We start from the raw sequence: 25,594 nt of genomic DNA, 5'->3' as shown, positions 1-25,594 counted from the left end.
TTATGTGAACAGATATCAAAATAATTTCTCAATATTAATTTATGAAAGAGAGCTCTCCAAGTACCTTAGCCAATTCACCTTTCCACCACTGATCGGATTAGCTCATCTCTCTCATTGGCTTTTCGTTGCACCTGACTGTGGAAAAGCAACTGATACACTTGATTACAAAACAACAAAGCTAACGGATGAAGGAGATTATCTACCTCAATTTCCTTCTAAGATTACCATCGGAGAAGCCACTCTTCAGAGAATTCAATTCATTCTATGTGATATTGGAAACGGTTGAGAGCAGTGAATATGGCAAAGGCTATGTTATTCAAACCATGCTAAATAATTGCACTCCAGAATTAACTGCATATCGAGCTAAGATGATCCAATATGGTAACAGCATTAGTATCTATCCAACAATGTGGAGCGTTGCCCAGGTATGTCTTAAACACAGAAAGCAAGACCAATCTCCTTCTGCTAATAGAAAAATTAAGTCTAACTTTCGGTAGCTAATAACTAGCTCACCGATGCCCAGTTTGTACATCACCGTGGCCATTCCTCCCATGAACTCATCATAGTCTTAGCCGACTACAGACCAGAGTGGTAATCCAGAATGGAGATGAGAGTACGGTCCTTGATATCGAATCAGCATCTGACTGAGAACAGCCTCAAGAAGTTTGTCTTTGAATATTTTATTTTTGATTTTTTTCAAAAACATACAAAATAAAATCTTCAATATTACAATATATTAAACTTTTTCTCACAAACAACAAAAGTCCCTCCTTCCGTCTTTCCCCCTTTCCATACCTCCAGATCCGCACACTGCCAGAGCTTACATCTTTTAAATACATCAGCCTCAAGAAGTTTGGGTAAAACTGCAGTCTATGGCACCAAGTAATAAAGCACCAAAAGATGGAGTTATATATCCATGAAGAAAGATGACTGTTGTTGCTGGAGGTCACCGCTTACATCACCGCTACAGTGCTTCAGGTCAATGTCTTAGGCCAAGAATCCATAGCTGCTTCATGTGGATCTTCTTTTCATCATTATACTAATTATACTCACCTAAATCCATTCACGCACATGCTGTTCCTTTCGGAGGAGTGGGATATCCTCATACCAAACCCCACAAACTGACTGGGATGGATAGCCAGAATTTTTATTATACTTTACTATATAACACTTAACTAGTGACCTATCGTGGATACACAACATCTCCGCACATGTCAGGAAGGCACAACAGCAACTGCACTTCCTGAGAAGATTGAAGTGGGCAAGGCTACCAGCCACCTTTATGTTAGCCTTCTACAGGAGTTCTATTGAGAGCGCACAGGCCGGCTGCATCACAGGGTTGCTGTAGAGTAATGAATTGGAGGTCAATTTACGGGAACATAAGAGCAACAGAAAGGATCACTGGAGTGTCCCTCCCCCACCCACCGACGTGATCTACAGGGATTGTTGTCTGAAGAGGGCACGCAAAATCATTGAGGACCACTTCCACTCTGCACATGCATCTTTCCTGTTGGGAAAGCATCACTAGGTTGAGGAACAGCTTCTTCCCATGGGCAGTGAGATGGTTGGCGTAGCAGTTAGTGCAAACCTTTTATAGCGCCAGCAATCAGGACTGGGGTTCAAATCCTGCGCTATCTGTAAGGAGTTTATACTGTGACAGATTATAGATATGATTTTGGGAGATAGATTGGGGCAGGTTTTTTTTAGTGTAGGCCACATACAAACACCAAAACAGATCTCATTTAAAATACTGGAGCTCTGCTCAAGCTAGACAGGCCAGCTCCAAGAGCCTTTGCAAAAGCTTTGGAGAGTGCCAAAGAGACTTCACTAATGAATTGTTGTTTTGAAGAGCAACAGAAGAAATCGGAGGAGTAGGTTTGGAGTCGCAGGTGGTCTGGGAGTGCTGTATTTTTTTTGTAATTCTTTATTTATTGCACTATGAACCATATCATCCAATATATTTACAGATGCATCTCTTTAAATATTCAGTGACATTTTCTCTTCTTTCCCCCATCCTTCCCTTCCCCCTTCCCTCCCCCTCCAAAAACAGTAAATATTGAACATATAAAATACAATAAAACAATATCTTTATACAAAAGAAATACAAACAAAAAAGACGCATCATCTACTTATTCACATTAAATCTGATTGTATTTATCTTCTTACCATTTGAGGTGGTGGTGGTCTGAGGCCTGCTCTTTCTGTTATTTTCTATATATGGTTCCCAGGTTTTTTTCAAACATTGTAACTGTCTTTTAAATTATATGTGATTTTTTTTTCCCAATGGTTATAAACTTGGTTATATATTTCGTTAATGTTTATAGTCATATAGTCAACGTGGCCATCTTATATCTTTATTTTCACTTTTCCACCTCTTCACCACCTCCATCCCTTTTTTCCATTACTGTTTTTTAAGTTTTCCTTTTTAATCTCAATATATGACAATGCACTTAAGACATGAAATACCCCAACAATCCCCACAAACAATAGCCCTTTAACCCCAAATGAACCAACCTCCTTGGATTGCCCCTTGTCCCTTGACGGCAACCACAACTCCCCTTTCCATTCGGTTTGCGAACTTACTCGCAAGTGTCAACCAATTTCGCAGTGACCATTATTCTCCCATCCCCCCCAAGAGAACACTATTTTCCTATACTTATAACAAAGCTCTTTCTGTTTTTTTTTCCCTTCTTCCCCTTCTCTTATCCATCTTTAAATCTTTATATACACATTATCTTTATATTTTTACATATTTTTGTATGTTTTCTTGCCGGTCTTCCTTCTTGTCACTCCTCCTCCTCTCTTCTCCTGTCCTGCAAATGTTCAGCAAATTCTTGGGCTTTCTTTGGGTCCGAGAACAGTCTATTCCACTCCCCAGGAATAAATACTTTGAGTACTGCTGGATGTCTTAATATAAAGTTATACCCTTTCTTCCATAAGATTGTTTTCACCGTGTTGAATTCCTTCCTCTTCTTTAAAAGTTCAAAGCCTATGTCTGGATAAAAAAATTATTTTTGTCCCTTATATTCCAATGGCTCATTGTCTTTTCTAACCTTCTTTCTTGCCTGCTCCAGTATGTTTTCTCTTGTCGCATATCTTAGAAGTTTTACCAATATGGATCTCGGTTTATGATGTGGTGGCGGTTTCGCTCTATGCGCCCTTTCGATTTCTATTTTTTCATGTGAATCTGTCATTCCCAGCACCTTCGGGGTTCATCCTCTTATAAATTCCTACATATCTGACCCTTCTTTGTCTTCTTTCAGGCCCACTATTTTTATGTTGTTTCGACTACTGTAGTTTTCCAATACGTCAATTTTTTGTGACAATAAATCTTGTCTCTTTAATTTTTTTTTCGCTCTCTTCCAACTTCCCTCTTAAATCATTCATCTCCATTTCTATAGCAGCTTCTCGTTCCTCCACATTTTCTACTCTTTTCCCTATTTCAGTCATGACCAATTCTAAGCTTTGCATTCTGTCTTCAGCTCTTTTCATTTTTCTTTTGATTGAAATAAATTCTAATGATGGACATACTTTTAATGACCTCATTTGTTCTTCAAAAAAGGCTTTATCTAAATTTTGTCCTTCTATTTTACCTTCTACTTTCCTTTGAAATTCTTGGTCTTCTTCCTCCTCTTCTTCTGTGTCTGTATCTATGCCTGTGCCATCTTCTTCATCCTTCTCTGGTGAGCTGCTTCTGTATCCTTGCTGGGCCCCCTGCCGCGCGCCGGCCCGCTGCTGGGCCCCCTGCCGCGCGCCGGCCCGCTGCTGGGCCCCCTGCCGCGCGCCGGCCCGCTGCTGGGCCCCCTGCCGCGCGCCGGCCCGCTGCTGGGCCCCCTGCCGCGCGCCGGCCCGCTGCTGGGCCCCCTGCCGCGCGCCGGCCCGCTGCTGGGCCCCCTGCCGCGCATCGGCCCGCTGCCAGTCACCCCGTTGCCGCTTACCCTCTTCCAGCCCTTCATTCTCTTTCTCACCGCTCATCTTTTCTTCTCTCTTGCTTACTTCCCTCAGCCAAACGCCTCGATACTGGGCATCTCTCAGCTGGCCACTTCTCAGCTGAGTCCCCCTCCTGCCGGCGTTAACCTTTTTTTAAAAAAAAACTTGCGCACTGCGTATGCTCAACTCTTCGCGCATGCGCAGTTGAACACCTCTTCTTGGCTCTGAGAGCCATTTTTGAAGTCTGTCGTTTGGAAGGACACCACTCCTCTGGGGACTCACCAACACCGGAGATCAGCCGCTCCTCACCACGGTGGCTCTCTGCTCCAATGTGCAGGTAAAGGCCTTCTTCTTTCTTCTCCAGTGATTTTCCTTCTTCCCTTTTCTCTATTATTCTTACCTTTTCTCTTTTGGGTGCCATCTTCTGTCTCTTCTCTGTAACTTTATCTTTCTCTTCCTGTATTTGATGTTTATTGAGCTCTGTTTTTTCACACTTTTTTTTCTTTTCTCTGGAGAGGGCTGGTTCCACTCGACCAGCCACTACTCCATCACGTGACTCCCTCTCTCTGGGAGTGCTGTTTGATGTTCTAAGGGGGTCATGTGATTTTGCAAGCAGAGGGGGAGTCAAACAGGCTTTTCTCTGAGAGAGAGAGAGAGAGGGAGAGAGAGAGACAGACAGAGAGACATCATTTCTACAGTGTTACAGCCAGCAGCAACAGCTGGGACTGGAACAGGACAAGCTGGTAAGCTTGTGGAAAAACCCCATTTGAATATGGGTTGTGAGTGCCTAGTTCAGCCTGGTCAAAGCCCTTGTGGTTCACAGAAGAGGAGAGAACTGGCTGCCTAACATTTCATTTGAAATAAAGGAAACAAAAAGGAACTCTGCTGACCTGAAAGAAAGAGGTTATCATTTGGAAAACCCTGAAGGGGCAAATTTCTTCGGCAAGACGCTGAAGTGACTGATTAAAAGAAATCAGTTGTGGGTGTTCAGCGAACAACAAATCTCCCTCTGAAACCTGACAAAAACCTTCCTGAGCAGTAGCTATTTACCTTTCAAGCACCAAAGCCTGGCGAACTTCACAAATGTTAAATTCTGTGCACAGTATAAGAATTGCCTGATACTGGTGAACTTGGAAGAGTGAGAAGTGAGATTGGACTGCGAATTAAAGAACTTTTCTGAACTTACACACACATTACATACACGTTGCTTAGAATTAGAAGGGGGTTAAGTTAATAGTAATAAGTTAAAGTTTGATCCTGTTTTCATGTTTAAAGATAATTAAAGGAAGTTTTGTTTAAATAACCATTTGTCTTGTTGAATATCTATTGCTGCTGGATTTTGGGGTCATTTGGACTCGTAACAGTACATTTTCCCTATGTCTGCATAGGTTTTCCCCGGGGGCTCCGGTTTCCTCCCACCGTTCCAACTGTACCAGGGGTATAGGTTAATTTGGTGGCATGGGCTTGTGGGCTGAAATGGCCTGTTACCATGCTGTATGTCTAAATTTTAAAATATTAAATTTATTTTAATGCTGAATGACCAAAGGAACTGCTCACATGAACCATCTGAGACTTTCTTATTGACGAAACAATATCTACTTATTTATTTGTTTCTACCAATAAATGCCCTACGTGTTTATTGTTTGTATCTGTGTTATGTCAGGTTGCGCATCTGCATGTTTTGCACAGGTCCAGAGAACGCTACTTTGTTGGGCAATTAATGTGCAATTAATGACAATAGATGATATCAGAAGTTAGATTGTTTACTTATTATTGCTCCAATTCTTCAAGGACCATCCAATGCAAAGCAAACCATTTGATGGTTACCTCAACTGCCACCAAGTGTACCAATGTACAAAATGCATTGCAATAACTCACCTAGTTTTCTCCAACAACCTGCACTGCAGAGGTTACTGATAATTGACCTGTCCCAGTATCAGATCACATTTTCAAATGACATGTGAGCGCAGACACAGTTAAGGCATGTATACCTCCTCCCCATTTTCCTTATCTCCATGACTACCTTTCGCAATTCATTTGGCTGCCAATGAGATCCTTGGTCTTCTGATCCATATCCAATTGACACGAGTGGAAATGAGAAGGCAGCCACTCGCAGATTGCATGGTAGTGCATGAAAAAGAAGGTAAAAACACCCAACTGACTTTTAAAGCTGAATTTCACCAATTTCATTATTTTTATGATCCAGTACAGCATCCAATTAGCATATCATTTCTGGGTGAAATTGAATTTCTGGGTGAAATTGATTTACAAATCCCACTATAGCGTTCCACCATTTTTTTTGTTGTGATTGTTTATATTTACTTTACATTCTCTATTCCTATCCATGCAACCTTTTCTCAGTTTAGAAGGCATAACATAAAATCTTGTACAAAATTTAAATTTAGAAACTGCATTTACACCAGTTGAATTGAATCTCTGCATTATATAACTAGAATTCATTAATCATGATTTTGTTGAAAATTTATTTGGCTTGTTGATGTTGTACCTGTTTCATCATTCTTTTCTTCAGCGACTCTTTCTGAAGGTTTTCACTGACTGATGTCTGCAAGGAGAAAATAAATAAATACACTGAACAACAGTCAAACATACACCCTGTACAGTTAACTGTTCAATATTTTAAACAACATAAAATGAGTTATCCTGACCGTTTGTTTCAACTATTTCAATTTTTTACTCAGACTACTAAAGCAGGAGCTCTGTGTGGAAGTGTAAGAAATAAATAAATCTGTAATAATTTCATAGTAATGTTGAGTTAAAGAAAATACCAACTGAGTTCAATTGTCTGTCAAGATAACCCACTTGTTTAATGATAGGACAAAAGCACTAAAATACTCAGACTCGAAGTATTGAATACCAATAGGAAGTTCTTACTTTTCTAAGATACTTTGTCTTATTTATTTTCAAATAGGGGTCAAAGAATTATAGAGGACCCTTTCCATCTAGCACACAGAATCTTTGACACATTACCATTAAGGAAGAGGTACAGGAGCAACAAAATCAGGACTGCAGGCTGGGAAATAGCTTGTTGCTACAGGCTGTTAATATAAATTATGTGTGTGCGCGATTAATAAATGTAATCAAAGAACCTGTAACATTGCGAAATATATTTTAAGATTATCGCAATACTCATTACTTTCTGAAAATCGGAATCATAACTGTTATTGGAAACACAAATATGCAAGGTAAATTTCTAAATAAGAGTAATTATACAGTAAAACTCCTGGTTTCTAGCACCTATGTGGATCAGTGGATGTTTGATAAGTATATTTTCCAATTACTCTTACAATACATAGCTAATACACCTGCATTAAAAAGATACAATTTAAAAGACAAAACTCAAAAATACTATATTGTACTTACACTGAACAAACTGTATTTGCATGAATATATAAACCTTAAAGCATTTTACTCTATTTTTAATCACATTCTTTGAAACATTTAACTGAATCTTCTTCTGCAGGTTCCTCCCCCTCCATGGAGCCGCACAAAAGACAAACAATAAAATTATATATAATTAACACCTCCCCCCACCCCCAAAGTTTATAGATAAAGATTCTGACTGGGGTGACTCTTACTAAGCAGAGACAAGGAGACAATTTAAGAGAGCTCTTCATCCTGGGAAATGCCATTTTATTCAAGCACGTTTATTTAAACTTTATTCAAACAGTTTTTACGAATAAAGCATAACGAAGGCATTTGCTCCCATCACCAAGGTTTGCGGGTTACTTCAGAGGACATTTACTTTTACAATTTTCAACTTGCATTTTTTAAATTTATTATTTTAATTTTTTAAATTTATTTTCCTTGATATTTTTGCCAGTTGCTTGAGATTGCCAGTTGCTTGAATTCCAGATACCAGGGTTTTTACTGGTATACAGGTCCAGATAGTGTTGTATACTGTAAAATGTATACAGAAAATACATTTATTGGGATAAATGCTTTCATTAAAATTAAAAGCCACACATGCCTATATTAAGCACCAATACACTAATGAAGGCACTATATCAAAAGTATTAATTTGGAATAGAGCTATGGGCATTCCATTTTAGACTTGCTTTTAACACCTTAAGCAAGAAAAGAATATTGCATTTTAATATTAATGAAGCATTAACTTTTTTAAATAATAGATTCAGTTCTTTTCAGACTTTATAACTTGATTTCACCAATGTTGTAGATTTCCAGCATCTGCAGTTTATTTTTTTGATTATAATTAGCAGTTAAAGAACTCTCTTTCCACAAACAATTGATACTTGGTTAATGTTTAAATTTTAAATCTGACTGATAGATTTATAATAAGTTAGGCATAAATAACATGGAAAATGGGTGAATGGAGTTTGATTTTCAAAAATCCCTGCAGAACATCCAAGGCCTGGAAAACACAATCCTATTCTTTAAAGGTGGTTTGTAATGACTTTTGCATTAATCAGATTTCAAGTTTAACAGTTAAATTTATGGCAAAAATCAAGCAAGTATACCAACAATTATTGCTCATTGAATTATTCTTTTATAATTACAGCACATACAGGTTAAAATTATCTACTCATTTTTTTCTGCAAACTACAAAGAATACACATCTCAGAATTGTTGACATACATGGAAAATCAGTTATAATTTTAAAAAAGCTATTCTATCTAAACATATTTAACTGTGATCCATGAATATTTACTTCCTGTAAAAATTCACATGTATTTATTCAGTGGCTTATAATCTAGGTATAAATTCTTGTGCCTTTTGAAGGCAGAAGGTTGGTTGCCAACATGTGATAGGATTAGTAAACTACGTTGCAAAGACCAAGCTTTTCAAGGTGCACTGACATAATGTTCGAAGATCATTTAGATGCTCATCGTCTTGAAGCACTCTCAGATCATGGAAAGTTTACAAACAAGGCACACACTATGCAGAAAAGCTTGGAACAAAGGCAGCCTGAGAAGTTACCCAAAACGCAAAAATGTACCATGACATTTTTGAAATCTACAGTATATTTAGGAATGATGTTGCAAAGACAAAAAAATGAATAATGAAATTGTCAGAAAAAGTGTTCTGAAAGAGAACACTGAACTGTCTGTCAAGAGTTACCTTCAAAAATTAACGTTTATGCCTAGTTTGCTCTGTTCATAAATAAAACATCAAATGATGAAAAATAAAAAATTAAACCAATATCTTAAATCCATTGATCTTTCCTATTCTTTTTTATTCTACAAAATAATTAAACTTTTAATAAAGTGTCCATTTCAAAAATGTTCACAGTCCAATCACATTTTTTGATAGCATTTTCCTTACTCACGTGAAAGAACACAATTACTGGAGGTTCCAAAAAAATGTATTAGCACAAAAAAAAAATCTTTGTTTTAGAAAAACCCCACAAATTTCAGCATTAATTCTTCTAGAAGGATATTTGTAGCATGTAAAAGCCAGCCAGTTCCTTGTCATTTTATTTGGATTAAATGCACGTCAATAAATAAATAACAAAACCAACCTGTGATTTTGGGCATGGGGTACTTGTGCCATGTGCAGTTATTAAAATGGAATTGCCTAAATTTCTTTGCTGACTGAGAATTTAATTAAACCTTTCAAGTTCTGGAATAATTCAGAATTGTGAGGGAGAGATGCCACTGGAAGATAGAAACACCATCCAAATGTTTTAAGCACCAGAATGATTAATTTCTAAAAAGGTGAATCATAAATAGAATTGCTTTGATTTACTATCTTCTGAGTCTCAGAAACAAATGTGTTCAATAAGCCAATGTAGTAATATTAAATAAGACTAACAAAAGACAAGTGTATGAAAAATAAATGTGCTAAATATTATAAAATCCAATCCTATCATCATAAAGCAATTAGAATTCTGACTTCATTTCTTTGCACCGAAGGTGCCATTTGATTCTGCAATTGTCAATTTCAGCCAACATTTGCTTCTGTACTTTTTTATTTTGCATCAACATCCCTTTCTTCATTAAATCTGTTCTCCGTCTTATTGAGATCCTGTTTTTTTTTGTTCTTTGCTCCATCCTGCTTTCCCAACGGTTCTGTGAAAAAACCTGCTCCAACAATAACATTTTCACTTTATCAGTTACCCAATTATGAAAAGACTCTTCTGGCATCTGTAGTTTTTCTCATTGTAACATTTCCCACAGTAGGTCACATCTGAAATATTAATCCTGTTTCTTGGCAGAGGCTGACTTGGCCTAAGTTGCCCATGAGTTTCAATTTATATTTCATATTACAGCATTCAGCTTCAGTGGGAAACAAGGTTTCTCTTAATCCCGCTGCCTGACAACAAATAACTTTCTAGTTTTATTTCCAGCATCTGGCCGCCATCTAAAAAAAATGGAACCTGGTAACATTTTATAAGATTAAAAAAAAACTTTCAGGTATACAGGAAATATTTAAAAATTTGTATGGGTGTACCTATCAAATTGACTTTGTGTTCCATCCATTGTGCAACTTGGATGTAGAACCAGTTTTATTTAAACAGGTTGATATTTTATATTTAAAAAAACTAGATAATGTTTATTTCTCAAAAATTCAACCAAATTGAATTGTTTATGCTTGCTTCAGAAAACACTAATCAATGGAAAACCTTGCTGAAGTCCATGTAAACCACATCTGTTGCCCGTCTATTCTACGGAAAAAAACTCAATTGGCTTTGAGAGTTCGTGGAGACAAGACCTTCCCGACACTCGTAATCAGTTTCTGTTTTTAATCATTGAATCTTGGCTCTTTGACTTTTTTTCAATAATTTCCTCAAAATAACAAAGGCTTATATCTGCTACAACCTTTTTTGAATAAGGTAACGACATTGGCTACCCTCCAATTTTTGCATACCTCTACCATGGCTAACAAGAATGCAAATAACCAGGCCTATGTCAAGAAAACCCTGCCTAGGAGAGCCAAATGGAGCCGGTAGAGCATTAGCGGGTTAGGAGAGCTCCCCGTAGTGAGATTTAGGAAAGATAGTAATTCAGCAGAATACAGACCAGAAAGTAAAGAAAATACAGAGAAAACAAGAAGATGAGAAGAAAACCAAAATCGGCAAGAGGACAAGAACCTACCTCGTGTAAAAGATGTGGTGAGCGGGAGAAGGATAGGCCTACTGGGTCGACAGAGACGGCAGCAATGCTGATGGAGCCCCGGAACCCCTAAAGCAAGCAGAGGTCCTGGAGGTTGAGGTTTGTCAACCCCGAGGTGGCAGGGTTGTGGGGGAGCCACGAGGAGGTTTGTGCTGATGCATTGTCAAATATACTTGAAACCCTGGACACTCATGAATATATATGCCCAGAATTTCAATGACAAAAAATTTATACAAGATATAGTCTTGAAAGTAGTTGAAGGGTGTGAGAATGTCTTGATCGGAGGGGTTTTAATTTTTGTCTGGATCCGTCAAGGATAAATCGGCAAAGATGGTAACAAGGGACACGGACAGCTAAGTCCACCCTGGTCTTTATGAAGGAGCTGAATCTCATAGATGTCTGGTGGAGGCTGATTCTGAGAGAAAGGGATTACTCATTTTATGCAAGACAAGACGATTCGTACACCAGAATTGATTTATTTAGCGTCAGCTCAATTGGAGAGTAGGATAGTGGAAACCAAGTAAACGGCGCAGCTATTGTCAGATCATTCACCATTGACAGCATCTATTATAATGCCAGATAAGCAGGCCTCAGTGTATAGATGGCATCTGAATACGTCGTTGTTGAGAAAAGCAGAATTTTGTAGCTTGGTTAGAGCTCAGATTGATTTGTTCTGTGAGAGGAACTGCCCCTCTACTGAGGATAATGTCCTAATATGGGACACATGGGACAAGGCTTACTTAAGGGGCCAGATAATTGGATACACCAAGCATTAAAAAGAAGCACATGAAGAAGATCAATGATTTGGAACAGAAATAGCCCAATTGGAAATGGAGTACCAAAGATCAGGCACAGAGGGAAATACAGGAACTTGGTGAATAAAAAGCTCAAGTCTAATACACTACAAACGTACAAGACAGAAAGGTTGATTTTAAGATCAAGACAGCAATAGAGATGCATATCCTACCGGAGTCTTTCTCAACAGCAATTATCATGGTGGTTCCCAAAAAAGGGACCCATTGAAACTGCCTCATATAGGTCCATTTCTTTAGTGAATACAGTCTATAAAATGATTGCAAAACAATTAGCCAATAGGTTGGCAAATATTTGCCGAGATTAACGAACCTGGATCAAGTGGGTTTTGTAGAAAAGAGGCAATCAGCAAACAACATAGCCAGATTGCAAGTCTGGTACACCTGGCACAATCAGGGGTGGACCTGGAAGTAACCGTAGCTTTGGATGAGGAGAAGTCCTTTGACAGACTGCAGTGGGACTTCCTGTTCAAGGTACTGGAGAAATTTGGATTGGGACAAACATTTATTAATTGGGTTAAGGCACTTTACCACAAGGCCGACGGTAACTTATACCAAATGGGCAGATGTCTCTAGAATTTCCACTGAGCAGGTCAGGTAGGCAAGGTTGCCCAGAGTCCCCAGTGCTGTTTATACAAGTCATTGAGCTGTTGGTGGAAGCCATTCGGCAGGATGCAGACATACAGGGGTTTAATCTAGGCCTTTTGGTGACGATGAGTCAGTATATTTGATGGACCTGGGGGGCAGAATAATTGGCCAGACTAAGACCATACTGGAGGATTACAGAAAGGTTTCGGGGTACAAGGTGAATTTGGATAAAAGTGAGATAATGGGGATTATGGGCAGTACCAACAAGGAAATCAATTCAAATGGCTGCAAGAAGGCACTATATAACTGGGGATTAAAGTAGATAATCAAAGAATTATCTCCCTTTTGTCCAGGAGACTGAGTACCTGTTTAGATGGAGGATTCTTCCCATAACATTAATGGGTAGAGTCAACTGTGCCAGAATGAAGGTGATGCCAAGGCTCCAATAGCTTTTCCAATTGTTACCCATTTCATTGCCTCAGCGTTTTTTTTAAACCGCTTAATGAATGTGTCAGAATATTCCTGTGGAATGGGAAAGTGGCTAGAATCTCCATGAAAAAGTTGACATGGGATTACAATTTGGGGGGGGGGGGGGTTTAAAATGTCCTGACTTCAAAATGTGTTACTGGGCATCCCAGGCGGGATTCATCTCCTCACTCTTTGAGGGAGGAGCCAACCCCCCCCCCCCACCATGGATGCAAATTGGACTACACTTGGTAGACAAAGAGATAGCCAAAGAGTTCATATATAAGTGGGATACCAAATTACTCTCAAAGAAAACAGATAGCCCTATCTTAAAGCATGTACTCCAGAGATGGAAAAGAGTAAAGCAATGTATTGGATGGAAGGCAGGGATATCCCTTAAAATGCCCTTGACCCAGAATAATTTAATACCCTTAACTCTGGGTAATAAAATCCTGGACACCTGGTGCCAGAAAAGGATTAGGTGTTTTGAGGATTGTTATAAAAAGGGGGCAGTTTATGTCATTTGAGAAACAAACAAATATGATTTGTCCAACAGAACATTCTTCTCATATCTGCATCTATCCCAGATACAGGTTGGTGCAGTACAATTTCTTGCACCAGTTGTACCTCACACCACAAAAATTACACAAATCAAAGCCTGAAATTTCTGAAGTGTGCTTTAGGTGTTGTGTGGAAGTTGGAACTTGTGTCTACTCCACCTGGTTATGTACAAAGGTAAGACCTGGGGGACGTTCTGAAAAAAATTACAAAAGTGTATTTTCCACAGGATCCAGAGTTGTACTTTCTGGGAGATATTGGGGACGTGAATTTTAGAATGACTAAAGATCAAATTCCAATCATGAAGGTCGCCTTGGCGGTAGCCAGGTAGTGTATAGCGTTTTCATTGAAGTCTGACTCCCAACTAAATATCACAGGATGGAATATGGAAATGCAGAGTTGCATTCCCCTAGAGAAAATCACATACAATTTAAGGAAGAAACAAGACACATTCGTTAGTGAGGCAACCTTAACTGAAATATATTGACACACAGATTGAGTAGTGCGCCCCCCCACTTCGAAATAGGGGTACGATAGCAATTCATCCTAGAAGGGAAATAAAAGTGACCAAAAAGTGGGACAGTTTAATTTTAAGTTTATTTTCTTTTTAATTTTTCTTTAGCCTTTGTTATTTACCATCCTGATTGTTTTTTTCAAAAGTTTCTGTAGGGGTCTATGGCTCCCACCAGAATGTGTATCTGTACGATTTAATCAAATGTTTTTTTCAGTAGGGTAAAGGTGGAGGGGGGAGGTGGGGAGAGGGATAAACATAGACTCTGCATATTGTATGAATGTTGAAAGATTATACTGTTTCTTTGAATTTTGCAAGACTATGAATATCAAAATAAAATAATTTTAAAACCCCGCATGTAAACCTGCTGTTCCAGACAGTCCTAGCACACTCGATTACTGCTACACCAAGATAAGGAAGGCCCACCGTTCTTTCCCGAGACCACACTTTTGGCAAGTTGGATCATCTGGCTGTGTTTGTTCTACCCTCATACAGAGCCTAAAAAGAGCAGGTCCGGAGATCAGGACATCTAGAAGGTTGTCACTGGAGGCTGAAGAGCGGATACAGGACTTCTCAAGTCAACGGATTAGGCAGTATTCAAGGGCTCTGCTGAGAATCTGAACGAGTACACGAGGGCTATCACAGACTTCATCAAAACAGCGTGGATGAGTGCCTCCCCACCAAATCATTCAGGGTTTTCCTCAACCAGAAGCACTGTGTCCCTGTGCTCCTCCCCCCTGCCACTCCCCCAGTATTTTGTTCAGGCACCTGCCTGATTTTTGCTCACACCTTGATGAAGGGATCAGGCCAAAAATGTTGAATATGTATCTTTATCTTTGCTACAAAAAAAATGCTAAGTGACTTGCTGAATTTCCCCTGCATTTTTGTATAAACTACAATCACAGCATTTGCAGATCTTCTTATTTAACTGTTTCTAAAAGGTTCTTCCACTGGCATTTCTATTGCTTACCTTTCCTCATCCTTTAATACAAGGTTGAGTACAGGCCCTTCGCTATTAGGACTCTAAATAAAAAACTGCTTTAGAAACACTTCCACCTCATTTAAGCCCATACTTAATGTTTGATATCAGCAAAGATGTTGCCATTTTCAAGTACATTGCAAGTTTATGAAAGTTTCATTTTGGTGCTCTAAAACAAACTCATCTACCTCCTCTCTTGCATTTCTTCTCACAAAAATGAATGATAAACATAAACAAAGGTAGAGTAAAAATTGAACAACACAATCTGGCCGCATTTGAAGATCAAGTGACATAAAGCATTAAACTTCACAGGAAATGAAATTCCCTACCACGAATTTACTTATCTACATCACTCACAATTTATTACAAAACTAATGAAGTAATTTTTTTTGTCAGAAAAATACACCTTATCTTCCCGAGATACTATCAAACCAAAGACCATATTTTATTACTTTTTGGTAACTTTGAGCCACAGCTGTCATAAGTACAATAAAAGCCAATTTTCTTACAAACCGATATACAAATTATTAGTTTGTTTGTTCAAATTCTTGAAAGATTTTTTAAACTAAATACAACTTGCAGAGAGCCAGCCTGCTCCATAAATAAGCATTAAAATGTTGGAATAGTACACAGACTTTGTTTGATCTATCTATTTAAAAAAACCCTTCCATTAAACCATTACTGTACGCTATGCATCCCATCTATCACTCTATTAGTGAAACGGGTCAGGGAACTTGGAAAACAGAACCATATATTAAAATGGACAATTCTTTCTCTGTGCTCTTAAATTGTCTATTTACTACATTAGAAAAGAAGATTCATTATTAGACAGTTATTTAAATATTATTAAGATATTAAATATGCTTGATCTGTGGATTAATAGAAATAATGTAACTAATCAAACTTGAAATATAAAACTAAAATTACAGATTGAAATGGAAGGTTACGTTTAAATAAAATTAGTATGTCATTATAGTGGGGATAGGTGAATCAACTTATGGAAAGAGTTGCTGAATGCATAAGAAACTCTGTTTAGTGTCCAAGGTTTCTGCACAACTGTCTCAACATTCCCAGGTTGATAAGATTATGGGAGAAATTGAGTCATCAGCGCTAACAAAATAATTCCTCGGAAAGAGAATAAAATAATCTAAAAAAAAAAGCAGTCAATCAATTTATTTGTTTCAAGATCATGAAGAACTTAGCTAAAGATCAGGGCATAGGCTTATCATAAAACTACATTCAAAATTAATTTTCACTGTAGTTTTAAACACCACACTCAAAAAGCACATCAATCTTAAAAATGGAATGCAAGTTTTATTGGAATGGGTGGAATATGAAGGGAGCAAACTAATTCCATGCCAATGTGCCAATAGTAAATATTTCTGAGATGATACCTCACAAGAACAGTCCGAACTACAGGTGGCAATAAACAAAAAAGCTCAATAAAATACAAATGCTAGAAATCTGAAACAAAAGAAAACTGGAAATACCCAGCATATATGGGGTAAACGGTTAATATTTCTGGTTGAAGACTTTAACATTCCCTTCAGTCATCTTTCATTCTTTTAGAAAGATATTAGATTCTCTATTAGATTGCTTTGTAAAAATAGTCTGTCGAATTGATGCTGATGTGAAAACTGAAGTGTTAAACTCTGTTTCTCTCTCCCCAGTTGCTGCAAGACCTGCAGCATGTTTCTAGCACTTTGTTTTTATTGAAGGTGTCAAGTATTTATTTTTAATCCAGAAAGATAGTTCCTAATAGGTGTGAATGGGATGGTCTAACTTCCACACAAGTGCTCAAACCTACTGAACTATGCTTGATCAAATTCTGGAATGGGGTACAGGATTATGGGTAGGGGAGGCAAGATTCAATCTTGGGATTCACAAGGGATTGACAAATAGATTAAAGGAAAAATGTTTTCAGGGCTATTGGTAGGACTGTCTGGATTGGTTTTGCATTGAGCTCGTACAGATTCTACAGAATCAATAGATTTTTTTCTGTGCTGCACCTTTTCTGTGTTTCTGTCTCAAGAGCCCTCAACATCCAAAAAGTCAATCTGACTCCTATTTGCGAATGGAAAAAGAGCAGAAAGCAACAAGCAGTCAAAAGAAAGAAGAAGGGGCAAAGACAGAAATGATCCTGATACTCAGGACTCTCTATTACAACCATAACTGTTTCTATAATAGTAAAGTTAAATGTGGTTTATAATTGAAAGTTACTTTGTAAGAACAGAGTCAGATTTCAAACGAGATTTCAGATTTATTATCAGAGTACATGCATAACATCATGCAACCTTGAGATTTTTTTTCCTGTGGGCGAGGCAGAATTACCACTTATTGGTAGTGCAAAAGAAACCTGCATACAACATACACCTGTAAACAAATAAATAAATATAAACAAACTGTGGAATACAGAGAGAACTAAAAATCAATAAAATGCAAAAGTAATGAATCCGTGATTGAGTTTGATGGCGGAGAGGTAGCAGCTGATCCTGAGCCTGGTGCTGCGAGTTTTGTTACACCAAAACCTCTTTCGTGAGAGTGGCGGCAAGAACAGAGCATGTGCTGAGTGGTGTGGCTCCTTGATGATATCCCCTGAAGATATTATCAATGGTGGGGAAGGTTTTGCTTTGGATGTCCTGGGCTGTCCACTACCTTTGCAGGGCTTTCCGCTCAGGGGTACTAGTGCCCCCATACCAAACCGGTATGCAGCTGGTCAGCACACTTTCCATTATACATATGCAGAAATTTGCCATGGTTTCCAATGCCATACCAAACCTCCGCAAACTCCTGAAGAGGTAAAGTCGCTGATGTGCTTTCTTCACGATGCCATTAGTGCGTTGGGTCCAGAAAAATTCCTCTGAAATGGTGACTCCCAAGAACTTATTTTTGCTCACCCTCTCCACCTCCGATTCCCCCAACGATTACTAGATTGTACACCTTTGGTTATCACTTCCTGAAGTCACCAGTCAGCTCCTTGGTTTTGGGGTCATTGTTATTGCACCATTCAGCCATGTTTTCATTCTCAATCCTGAATGCCGACTTATTGGCCTTTTTTTATACAATCCACTAGTGTGGTATCATCAGTAAATTAGTAGATGGTGATCGTGCCGAGACACACATGAGTAGAGCAGGGAGCAAAGAATGCAGCCCTGTGGTGCTCCAATACTGATGGAGATCGTGGAGAAGATGTCCTTATCAATCTTCACTGATTCCGGTCTAGAGGTGAAAATCCAGGTCAAATTACACCATGGGGCATGGAGTTTGCCGACCAATTTTGAGGGGATGATGGCGTTGAATTCCGAACTGTAATTGATAAAGAGCATCCTGATGTATGCATCTTTGCTGTCCAGATGTTACAGGGCTTTGTGTATAACCAGTGAGATGGTAGGCTATGGTAGGCGAATTGGATCGGATCCATGTCACCACTCAAACAGCCTCAATACCAGCCTTTCAAAACCCTTCATTACCGTTGATGCGAGTGCCACTGGTCAATAGTCATTTCAGGCATATTAACATACTCTTCATGGTACGATTGATCCCTATTTTAAACAGGTGGGTACCATGGCCTGCCTGAGTGAGATATCTGTGAATATATTGACAAGTTGGTCAGCACAGGTTTTTAATACTTTTAACTGATTGCTGCTCTCTGCTCTTTAGTCATTCACATATTGGAGTCATCGAAGCTATTTGGGTTGAGGGCTCACAAGACAGAATCACAGAAAAGGTACAGAAAAAAAGCTATTGATTTTGTGGAATAACATTGGGATTCCACTCCCGAAAAAAGATGGAAACCTGAGAATATATTTTAAAAAGCAATCCAACATTTAAATTGAGATTTGAAAAATCTTTCAAAAGATAATGGATGGTGAATAGTCTCCTTCATTTTTGTTAACTAATATATTGTCAGCATAATGCCAACAAAAAAAATCATCCCAAACTCACAAATATCTTCCAGAATAAGCAAATATATTTAAAGGAATTCTTTGGCTTGGCTTCGCGGACGAAGATTTATGGAGGGGGTAAAAAGTCCACGTCAGCTGCAGGCTCGTTTGTGGCTGACAAGTCCGATGCGGGACAGGCAGACACGATTGCAGCGGTTGCAAGGGAAAATTGGTTGGTTGGGGTTGGGTGTTGGGTTTTTCCTCCTTTGCCTTTTGTCAGTGAGGTGGGCTCTGCGGTCTTCTTCAAAGGAGGTTGCTGCCCGCCAAACTGTGAGGCGCCAAGATGCACGGTTTGAGGCGTTATCAGCCCACTGGCGGTGGTCAATGTGGCAGGCACCAAGAGATTTCTTTAGGCAGTCCTTGTACCTTTTCTTTGGTGCACCTCTGTCACGGTGGCCAGGAATTTAATTAATTCCTTTAATTAAAGGAATTAAGAACAAAATAAAAGGCACATGCCACTTAATGAACAAAGCGGGGAAGGGCAAGTTTCATAAATGCATTTATACAAAGAATGTCAGTCCTCACGAAGAAACAAGATTGCTTAGTCTTCATTTTCAGTTCGAAAGGAGTAATCTCTGGAGGTTTATTTTGAATAACCAATACTTAAAAGTCAATATCTCACTTTCACTGCATGAGTTGGCCAATAATATCATGGAGAATAAACTCAAAGCAGCCCTAATCTCTCTTCCTTTAATTATAAGCTTTTCCTTTTGAAAGATTACAGGCTGTAAGAGAATTAACAACTTTAGAATTGGGAGGACTGTTTGTCCAGCTGAAGGTTGTACTGTATCTCATCGGCTGAACACACACATACAAGATGAAGTTTCAAAATGCAGGACTTTGAAATCACTTACTGATGTCAACTCTGACAAGATGATTACAAATTGTCACACCAAAGAAGTTCACAACATAATAAAAATTGTATTTTTATTTTTAAAGCACTTAAAAGAAATAGGACAAATGTAAATTTTTAATAATTTGATATTTTTACCATTCAAATCTTATTTTACCAGGAAACAGCTACTGATTTTCATTTTATTTCCTGTTATATACAATGATGCAACTTACCTCATCATCGGAGTCATTAAAAATAGAATGTTTCGATAATGCTAGAGAGTTCTGCTTTGCCTTTGGGAGAATAAGCCCATATCTGTGAAGAAGGAAAAAATGTTTTGGTAGTGTGCACAATTTCTCTTCAAAAACACAAATTGTCCAATATATATCTATTGGATTTGCAACATCAGTCGTGGATTTTGCCAATAAACTAGTCATGGAGTGATACAGCACAAAAAAAATTTGGCCCACCGTGTTTAGCCCTTTTCACACTGGCTAACCTGTAAATTGGCCATTCAATGAACTGGTTAAAGAAGTAGTTTTTGCCATTCACAGTGAACCACCGTTAACCAGTTCTCTGCGTCCTTTCACATTCACCACCAGGCATCCCCGGGGAGAGGGGCGCCTATCCTGTACCAGTAACATCTGATTGACGCATCGAGCGATGGCAGAGCTGCCCTCCTAGAATTCTGTGCAGCTCCATGAGAGCTCCATGCATACAGCCCTTTCTCTGCCACATGGAATTCTGAAAGGGCAGGACTGCCATCACTCTATCTCTGCGTCTTTCCCACGTTCTTTATAATTTGTGTGCCTATGTGTTTTATTGCTCTACCACTTTCCCATGGTCCTTTATATAAATTTATAAAGGGTTATATAGGTCTGCACAACAACAGGGGCTGAAGGGCTCATACTGTGCTGTACATAATGATTAATTATGTTATAATTAGGCATGATTAATTTTGTTTAAATACATTGATCAGGATTTAGTAAATTGAATACAAAAGTTTATACCTTTTTAATCTTTTGTTTCCTTCATGTTTCTGCACTCACGCAAAATGTCATCAATGCATCACTACTTTGTTCCTGGATACCCCATGTCCCTTTCACACTGGGCTAATCATCACACAGGAGTCAGATGACCCCAGGGATGATACACCTTAACGAGGTGGTCCATCCCCAGGGTGATTTGACGCCTGCATGCAGATTCGCGAGTGTTCACACTGGCTCTTTAACCCAGTATATTGGCTGTTAATAATTAGGATAAGGTGTCAGTCTGAAAGGGGCTGATCAAATATTGTATGTAATTACAATCTGATTCACCAGCCATTCGATTGTACCTTGGTGGTATAAATGTTTGTTCAGTTGTGTCTTAATTGTTGTGAGTATCTCTTGCCATTCAGGCAGTACATTCCAGATTAAAGTATTCTCTGGGTGAAAAATTTTTTTAGGGATCCTCTAAACTTATTACTCCTCACCCTAACCTATGTCTCTGGTCTGATACACATTTGCCACTGGAAAGGTTTCTCATTATCTACCTTATATAAAACTCCCATAATTTTGTGTACCTTTACTAGGACTCCATAAGTCTCGTTTGCTCCAAGGAAATCAATCCCATTCGATCACATTTCATATCTGAAACATTCTATCCCAGTCAACATTAAATTTGCTCTGCACCATCTTCAGTACTCTCATACCATGGGCTATGGGCTAACTTAGTATTGTAAACTTGGTCCAAGGCCTCCTTGCACTTGTATTGAACGCCTCAGCTAATAAAGCCAAGAATCGTCTTTGCATTCTTCACCGCTCTAAATACCCTTTTTGCCACCTTAGGGATCTTTGAATTTGTGCACAAAGAACCCTTTGTTCCTCCATAATTTATACAATTCATGGTAAAAGTGCAATCCATATTTCGTCTATCCTATCTAAAATGAGCATTTGCCATTGCTCTGATCAATATCATCTTATTACCCAAGATTACTCTTCTCATTATCAACACCTCCACCAGTTTTTGTAACGCAAGGCAAACTTACAAATCGTATCTCCTATAATGATATCAATGTCATTAACACACAGTAGCAAGGGTCACAGCACCGATCCCTTGTGGTAAACTGCTGATCACAGGTTTCCAATCATAAAAGTAACCTTTTACCATCATCCTCTTTTCTCCTGCAACCAAGACTGTTTTGGATCCAATTTTCCAACATTTTGGATATCATGGGCTCCAGCTTTTTGGGCGAGTCTTCCACATGGGATCTTGTGAAATGTTCATGAAGTCCATTTGAACCACATCACTGACTGACCTCATCAAAATATTTAGTCACCTCTTTAAAAAAAGACTCAATTGTCAGACAGAATGTTCCACCAACATATTCATGGTGACTCTCCCTGGTCAATCCCTCCCTTCCAAGCACGGGTTAGTCTTGCACCTGAGCATTTTTTCCAATAACTTCTCTACCACTGACATTATGTTAACGGGCCTATAATTGTCTGGCTTATCCTTGATGTCCTTGAATAAAAGTACTGTACCACATTTGCAATCTTCCATTTGTTTCACACCTTACCTGTGACCAGTAAAAGTTTAGATATCTTTCTCAAAACCCCAACTGTGAAATCTATTTATTTATTATTCCTTTCATACCTATTATCTTTTACTTCTCTCTTCATGGCATCTTGCATGTTAATTATACTAAAATGTCATTGGTGTGTTTTATCTACCTGGGAAGCGGCAGCAAGTAAGACTTTCATTACTGTTCCACATTGTGCTTAAGTGTATGATAATAAACTCTTCACTCATTCACAACCATACAACTCCTATGATCCAAAAATTGGATTATCCGAAATCCTGTTATCTGAAATTTTTTGGACCTGAAGTTTTTCGGATAATTGAGGATTTTGCCGTCAAAAAATTTTGGATAAGTGAGGATATCCGAAGCAATCAGAAATCTTGTCATCCAAGATTTTTTTCAGCACCGAACTGATATCACAGGTTGAACAAATTTTAAACCCAGCATGCTCGTGTGCGTCTCTGAAACACCATTTTGATTTTCTCCACCTTCTCTTGTTGTTTGTTGCTATTTAGACACGGTTAAAAGTGATTTTCTGTTGCTACTGGGCTGTTTTTTAAAAATAACGAGTTATCTGAAAATATCATTTGTCCAAAATAGGCGCGGTCCTGACCATTTGATAATCGGAGTTGTACTGTACCTACTCTGGCCTATCCCCTGCCAAGTTAGTTTAAAATATCCCCAGCAGCACGAGCAGACCTTCCCAAAGGATATTGGAAACTTTTCCAATTCAGGTGTAACCTATCACTCAACTGTTTTTGAGTGCACAAAAAAGTTAAACAAATTTGACCTCAGAACAGTTTGTCGACAATTGCCAACATATAGTCTAATAAAATATCCGTGAATATTTCAACACACAAATGCACACCCTGAACCCATCTCTCACCCTCAGCCACTCCTCCAGAATAACAATATTAAAACTCATAACTCTGACATAACATAATCATGGCCACACGCTCTGTTTCTTGCACCCTTCCTCTAAGGCAGTGGTTCTCAACCATTTTCTTTCTACTCGCATACCGCTTTAAGTGCTTAAGGTGGTATGTGGGTGGAAAGAAAAAGTTTGAAAACCACTGTTTTAATTGTTATGTGTTGGTTTCAAAATGCCAAAGGAAATGGGCCAATGACAATTTTTCTCAAGCAAAATATTTCAGCAACAATTGGGTCTAGAGCAGTGATTTTCAACCTTTCCTTCCCACCCACATACCACCTGCGGCAAAGGGATTACTTAAAGTGGTATGTGAGTGGAAAGAAAAAAAGTTGAGAACCTCTGCTCTAAGCCAAGGAAAATTCTTGGCAAAGAAATTCCTCAAAAGGTATAAAAAAAATAGGCAAGTAAAGAGGAAACATTTCTGCCCACTTTAATTAGTTGGTCAGTTAAAGGCAAAATTATGACAAAAAAAAATCACTCTTCTCAGCCCTTTAAAGAGTCAGTAACATTTATTACCATTCTCCAAAATAATCTGAGGTGCACATAAAGCAGCAAATGAACAGTGTGTTGAAAAACCCCAAAATGAATCTGAAACCCAGCTCCTATCACAATATCTATAAATGTATTTAGCCTGACTGCAATTTCCTCCTTATCAAAGTGCTTGCTGCAGCTTCAAAGCAGAGGTCTATCCATGATCTAATTTAATTATATGAAAATCTTTAAAATCAGTTGATGCTATAACACAGCTTGCAAATACTTCAAGACAAGGGAAATGTGTTGACACATTTGCAATAAGCCTATTGAATCTGTCACATCTAAACACACATATTTTCAGAAGCCTTCAATTTATTCTAGTGATTTTCCCCAAAAGACAAATCCCAACTATCCATAGTATGGGAACTTGTGAAGAAATCTTGGCAATTCTGCAACAAACCGCCAACATCATTCTCCATTCCCAACCATCAACATCCACTTACCCAAAGAGGTTTATGCAAGTTCAAGACTTGCACACAAACTTCAATGTCCCAAGCTTACTTGGCCTAATTGAATTTTCAGAATTATACCTTGAAACTGAACAGTGGGAGGAGGAAGGACAAACTTAGATAATTTAGTTCTTGAATCAACTTTGTTTGTTTTAATATATTTAGTTGCTTAAAATATTAAGACATTTTTTAAAATTTACATTGTTGAATTTCTTTTAATAGCATTTGAACATCCTTGACAATATATCAGATGTGTGGCCTTGCTCACTGTCAACTTTGTAAAACCGGTTCATGGGTGGCGCTGATTCTGTACTAAACCGAATCCATCATCCACCATTAGCTGGCACCATGTCATGGAGGTCTCCACTTTACCATTTGAGAGAGCAGCAATCCTTACCAAGTCGATGTTAGGGAATTTACAAAAAGCATACAGGACTGCAAATTACCTTCTATTGATAGCAGGTTTTAATCCAATTTATCATGGCAGCTTGAGCAACTCTCTTGTAGAATTCCCAAGACACTCACATTTATTGCTAGCATTAATTAAGTGTTGTCCATTATAGGGGAAAACACCTAATAAATTGAAAACTACTGCTTTAGGATATTCTTATCAAACTGCCCCCCATAATTCACATTCCACCTTAAGCAATCCCTATGCCACAAGTGCTGTGTGATTAGTAAGGGATTACTTAAGGTGGTATGTGAATGGGAAGGGACAGGTGAGAACCACTGCTCTGGACCCAATTTGCTTGAGAAAAATTGTTATTGGCCTATTTCCTTTGGAGTTATGAAACTGAGCACATAACAAGTCAATTAGGTACAATTAAAACAGTGGTTTTCAACCGTGGTCTACATAGGTTTCCTTTGAGTGCTCTGGTTTCCTCGCACCTTCTCAAAGCATAGGTTAATTGGTGTATTTGGAGCCAAGTTAAATTTAAAAAATAAAGCTATGCAGACTTCACTTGATTTATAGTTGCCCTATTCATGAATGCTTGCAATTACGGTACTCAATTGACACTTTAGGACAGTGGTTTTCAAACTGCCCAGCCAAACTCACATTCTACCTTAAGCAATCCCTCACTAATCACAGAGCACTTAAGGAATAGGGATTGCTTTTGATGGAATGCAAGTTTGGCTAGGCATTTTGAAAACCACTGTCCTCAAGTGTCAAATGAGTACTGTAATTGCAATAATCAGCTCCTTAGTTTCGGTGACATTGAGTGCAAGGTCATTGTTGGTGCACCATTCAGCCAAGTTTTCATCTCCATCCTGTATGCAGACTCATCCCCTACCTTTATATAACCCACTACTGTGGTATCGTTGGAAAAATTTGTAAATGGTGTCATTACTGTCATAGGTGTAAAGTGAGTATAGCAGGGGACTAAGAACCCAGCCCTGTGGTGC

At 38.5% G+C, this 25,594-nt stretch overlaps 1 protein-coding gene across 4 annotated transcripts in view; it reads right to left on the bottom strand.

Annotated features, from left to right (window-relative positions):
• Positions 1-25,594, bottom strand: part of nsrp1 (nuclear speckle splicing regulatory protein 1) — a 38,833-nt gene that overhangs the window by 6,761 nt on the left and 6,478 nt on the right. For 3 of the 4 annotated variants that reach the window (XM_069911040.1, XM_069911036.1, XM_069911037.1), the window contains 2 exons: positions 19,947-20,028; positions 6,437-6,493 (listed from right to left, as the gene is read on the bottom strand). In XM_069911040.1, coding sequence (XP_069767141.1) covers positions 6,437-6,448 — 12 coding nt within the window. In that variant the 5' untranslated portion in view covers positions 6,449-6,493; positions 19,947-20,028. Of the gene's footprint in view, positions 1-64; positions 136-6,436; positions 6,494-19,946; positions 20,029-25,594 lie in introns of those variants that run through there. The other variant, XM_069911038.1, reaches the window with a different exon arrangement.

Source organism: Narcine bancroftii, chromosome 14 (genome assembly GCF_036971445.1).
Source record: "Narcine bancroftii isolate sNarBan1 chromosome 14, sNarBan1.hap1, whole genome shotgun sequence".
Classification (NCBI taxonomy): domain Eukaryota; kingdom Metazoa; phylum Chordata; class Chondrichthyes; order Torpediniformes; family Narcinidae; genus Narcine; species Narcine bancroftii.
This window is presented reverse-complemented; position numbering and strand designations above follow the sequence as displayed.